At 61.2% G+C, this 4,297-nt stretch overlaps 1 protein-coding gene across 1 annotated transcript; it reads left to right on the top strand.

The window, feature by feature from the left end:
• Positions 1–1,180: 1,180 nt before the first annotated feature.
• FRAT1 (FRAT regulator of WNT signaling pathway 1) lies at positions 1,181–3,634 on the top strand. Its single transcript, XM_055118920.1, has one exon. It carries the CDS (start codon positions 1,257–1,259, stop codon positions 2,115–2,117), a length of 861 nt encoding a protein of 286 aa, XP_054974895.1. The 5' UTR covers positions 1,181–1,256; the 3' UTR covers positions 2,118–3,634.
• Positions 3,635–4,297: the final 663 nt, after the last annotated feature.

Below are 4,297 nucleotides of genomic sequence, written 5' to 3'. Positions count from 1 at the left end.
CACTGTACCATCTCTCCAGCCCCAAATAAAAGTAATTCTTAAGTGTTCCTCAAGGGTCCAGAGGTTAGTAGGGGGTGAGGGGAAAGTCCTGAGTATTGCAGGGTGTGGCAAGAAAAAAAGTTCATCCCTAGGAAAAATATTTTTGTGAGCATGTATAAAGACAAATATTAACTAGACTATGTTGATTGTTCCACAATATACACAATAAATCACTGTGAAACTAATAAAGTTTAATAGTTTGTGTCGATTGGACCTCAAGAAATAATTTTTAATTAAAAAAAATTTACTTGAAGAGTTAAACGGATCCAGTCAGCTGTTGAAGTGCAGTTCCGCGCAGAGAGCTGTTTTCCCATCCTGCTACCAGCTCCTGCAGCAAGAAAGCATGGCCCAGACAGTCATCCTCAAAGAATATTCTAGCTCAAGCCCCCCCAACCCCCACCCGAGCCGTTGGCCTCTGCAGTAATTTCCAGTGCAGGCCCCACACCCCGCGGCTCCTGGTGAAATGAACCTGAGGTCTTTCTTTGTCATTTCCAATTTGGCCATCCTCAACGCCCCCGACAGCCCTCGCCTCCCTGTTCAGCCCCGTCTGCCTCCTTTCCCCCACGTCTCCACATCCCTCGCTTCCTTTGCCTCAGCATCACTTCCCAAACGTCAGCACCCTGGACCTCACCAGCGCAAAAGCTAAAACTGGAGAAGCTGACGCGCCTGGGAGCAGGGGTGTGTGGGGGCGTGCGGGCGTAAGTGTAAGTGTCGGTGCTTGTGTGTGGAAGGAACCAAGAGGGTCCGCGCCGGTGTCCTGCTTCTGCAAATGCCCCTCACGACGCCCTGACCGACGGGTGCTCCACGGCCCGGTGCGCCTTCCACCCGCAGCCACATCCCACGTGGTTGAACCCGGAGGCAGCAAGTCTCCACCCCGCGCCCGGGCCGGCCGGCGCGTGCATCCCGGTGGCACCGCGCACCCCCGGCCCGGCGCGGTGGTGGAGCCCGCGGCGACGTCACCCATTGTTTACAAATCAACCCGAGCCGGTAGGATTCGGGCTCCCGCGGCTGCAGGCGCGCGGCGCGAGTGTCTGGCGGGCTCCGGCTTCCGCGTCCGCCCCGGCTCCGGCCCCGGCCCCGGCCCCGGCCCCCGCCCCGGCTCCGGCCTCCGCGCCACGCCCGGCGCCGCCGCCGCCGCCGCCCGCCGCCGCCGAGCCCCGCGGGCAGCCCGGCCGCCTGCGCCGCCCGCCGAGCTGCGGGTGCCCGGGCGGGGGACCATGCCGTGCCGGAGGGAGGAAGACGAGGACGCCGGCGACGAGGCGGAGGGGGAGGAGGAGGACGACGACAGCTTCCTCCTGCTGGAGCAGTCGGTGACGCTGGGCGGCTCGGGCGACGTGGACCGGCTGGTGGCCCAGATCGGCGAGACGCTGCAGCTGGACGCGGCGCACGACGGCCCGGCGTCTCCCCGCGCGCCCCCGGGGCCTCCGCTGCAGCCCCCGCGGCCCCCGGCGGCGGCGGCGGCGGCGACGGTGCGGGTGGACAAGGCCCGGCCGGCGGCGCTGCCGTTGCTGCTGCCGCCCGCGCCGGCCGAGGCGGGGGGCCCGGCGCCCGCGGGGGCCTTGCGCTGCGCCCTCGGGGATCGCGGCCGCGTGCGTGACCGGGCTGCGCCCTACTTTGTGGCCGAGCTGCCCGCGGGCCCCGGCGCGCTGTCCACCTTGCCCCCGCAGCCCTATTTGGAAGGGCCCCCGGGAGCCGACAAGTTGGGTGCCCTGCAGCCGCTGTCTGGCCCGTGCCGGCGAGGATGGCTGCGGGGAGCCGCCGCCTCCCGCCGCCTGCAGCAGCGACGCGGGCCCCAACCTTCCGAAGCCCGGATCGGCGAGGATGACCCGCACCGGCTCCTGCAGCAGCTCGTGCTCTCGGGGAACCTCATCAAAGAGGCCGTGCGGAGACTGCACTCGCGACGGCTGCGCTTCCACGCCAAGTTCCCGCAACGCCCGCTCCCGGGGCCGCAGTCCGCGGCGGCGCACGAGCCGGGCGCCGAGCCCCGCAGCCCGCGCGCAGCTTGCGCTAACCCCGGCGCGCCGGGCCGCAGGGCGCAGCTCAAGACTGGCGACGGCGTTCTGGTCCCCGGCAGCTGACACCCCAGGAGTGACCACAGCGGCCCTGCTCCGACCCGCGAACTCGCTTTCGGAAGCTGGGGTTGGGGTAGGGGGAGGCGGGGAGGGGGACAGGAGTTGGTATGAACTGATGAAAATCAGCACCGAGGACCCTCGCCAGTGCCTCTCCCGGCTCCCGATGTGTTTGAAAACTCGGACTCGGTCGGCGCTGGAGAAGGCGGGTCACAGTGCGCACCCCAAGACCCGGCGGCACGACTCCTCTATTCAGTGGCGCAGCGGCTCGGGGGACCGTGCTGAACTGCCCACGCTCCCCGGGATCGCCAGCTCCCGAAGGTCGCGCACGATCACCCTTTATTTAACTCGGGTTCCCTTCTCAGGGCTGGTTCCTGATGCCACTTTGCGGCGGGGAGGGAAACTTGAGTCAGACAGACAGACGGTCTTTTCAGGGAGCTCCGCAACCTGCCAGGCTTGAATTTTTACGATACTTTAAAGGGGGAAAAAAAGAGAAAAAAAAATTTCGTGTCTGTTGGGGTGTTCTTAATCTAAAACATGTGTGCCATGAAAGGACCTTTTCGGGAGTTGAATAGGAGGAGTAACCTTTTCTCCGCCCGACTGCGGTTTTCCAGCCGTGCGCGCGGGGTGGGGACGGGAGGCGGGGACCCGCGGGGCCGGGAAAGGTAGGGTGCGGCGCCGGGTGTACGTTTGCTCCTCACCTACCAGTGCACGATTTTTTAAAATGTGTGTGTGTGGTTTTTTTTTTTTTTTTTTTTTTGAAACCGGCCTTCCTCTTCCTCCGGCTCAAGGTCGTTATTTCCGAGGCGCACACGCGGTTGCGGGGCTCCAGCAGGGCGGAAGAGTCCCGGGTTCCGTCTGGACTCGGGAAGGCGCGGTGTGTTTGCAAGTGCGGGAGTCTCCTGAGGACACGCACAGCTTTCCCGCCACCCCCCACCTCCTCCTGGTTGTTGGGGACCGGCTGGGGCGCCGGCTTTCAGGGACACAGGAGTGTGTCTCTGCCTCTCCCTACTCTGCTCTGTGGTCCTGCCCCCCGCCCCCCCACCCTAGCTGGGGAAAAGCCACGTGACGCGCCCTCCAGGGACACAGCCACGCACAGTAGCTTATAATGGGCTCTCCGGGGCCATTTACAATAACAGCTGCAATTCCCTGGACAGACCGAGCTGATTTCCTCCCGCTCCCCCTCCCCCAGTCATGCCCGCTCGCCTTTGTAAGTTGAAGGAGACCCGAGTAGAAAATGGGACCCTCCAAATGCAGAAGCCAAGCTGCAGGCTTTGCCATTGTGAACCGCTGTGAAGTGCTCGTGACGTGCCCGCTCGCTCACTCCAGAGGGGTCTAACGGACGTCTGTTTGGCGTTGGTTTTTTATTTTTATTTTTTTGTTTTTGTAAGATTCAATGGCTTGTTCATCATCCAGATGTGGCTATTGACCTATCTACACTTCGCACCGGAGTGTCTGCAATTGTGGCTGTCCTGATTATAGGATGTTAACTGGAATATGTTTCTAATAAATGTGTTGGGTTTGGGGTTTGGTTTTATTTCATACTTGTTGGCGATGGGAAAGATGTACAGAACACATTTCTGTGATCTCCATAAACATGAAAACACTTGAAATCCTGTCAGCCTGGCTTGCAGATGGTAATTAGAGTGCCTTTGTGTCTGCAGAGCTCACTAGTTAGACAGGGTCTGCGCGCCTGGGTGTGTATTGGTCCTGGCATGAAATTAAATGAAAGTGAGGTCAGATTTGGGCTCCATCCCATTCACCAAAACCTTAGAACCTTCCGGATTACTAGTCGGTGATGGAGGAGTTTTATGAAACGGCTGTGAATGCATTAACGACGACATAAAAGTTCAGCCTCCAGACTGGAGGCGTAGTTCCTTTGCTTTTTTTGCCCGAGTCATGCCATGAACTGACTTGGTGAGGATGTAGCTCAGGTGGAATTTACATCACACACTGACCCTCCGGGTGGGGCAGCTCAGGGTGCAACCCTGGCCCCGGCAGAGCTGGTAGCCAGTGTCCTCCTCTCTGCCCCCAGACACCCCTGCCCATGGCTGCCCTGGCTGTTCCTCCTCCTCCCTCCATTGAGTGGCCTCAGCCCGTTTCCTCCGAGAGCCAGGCTAGGTGACAGGACAGCCAGGGTGCAAGTCCACTTATTAAATGGGGACTTTGGACAAGTTGCTCAAACCTCT

This window comes from Sorex araneus, chromosome 11, assembly GCF_027595985.1.
Source record: "Sorex araneus isolate mSorAra2 chromosome 11, mSorAra2.pri, whole genome shotgun sequence".
NCBI classification, from domain to species: Eukaryota; Metazoa; Chordata; class Mammalia; order Eulipotyphla; family Soricidae; genus Sorex; species Sorex araneus.
Note: the sequence above shows the minus strand (reverse complement) of the source record. Positions and strands in the feature narration are given on the sequence as shown.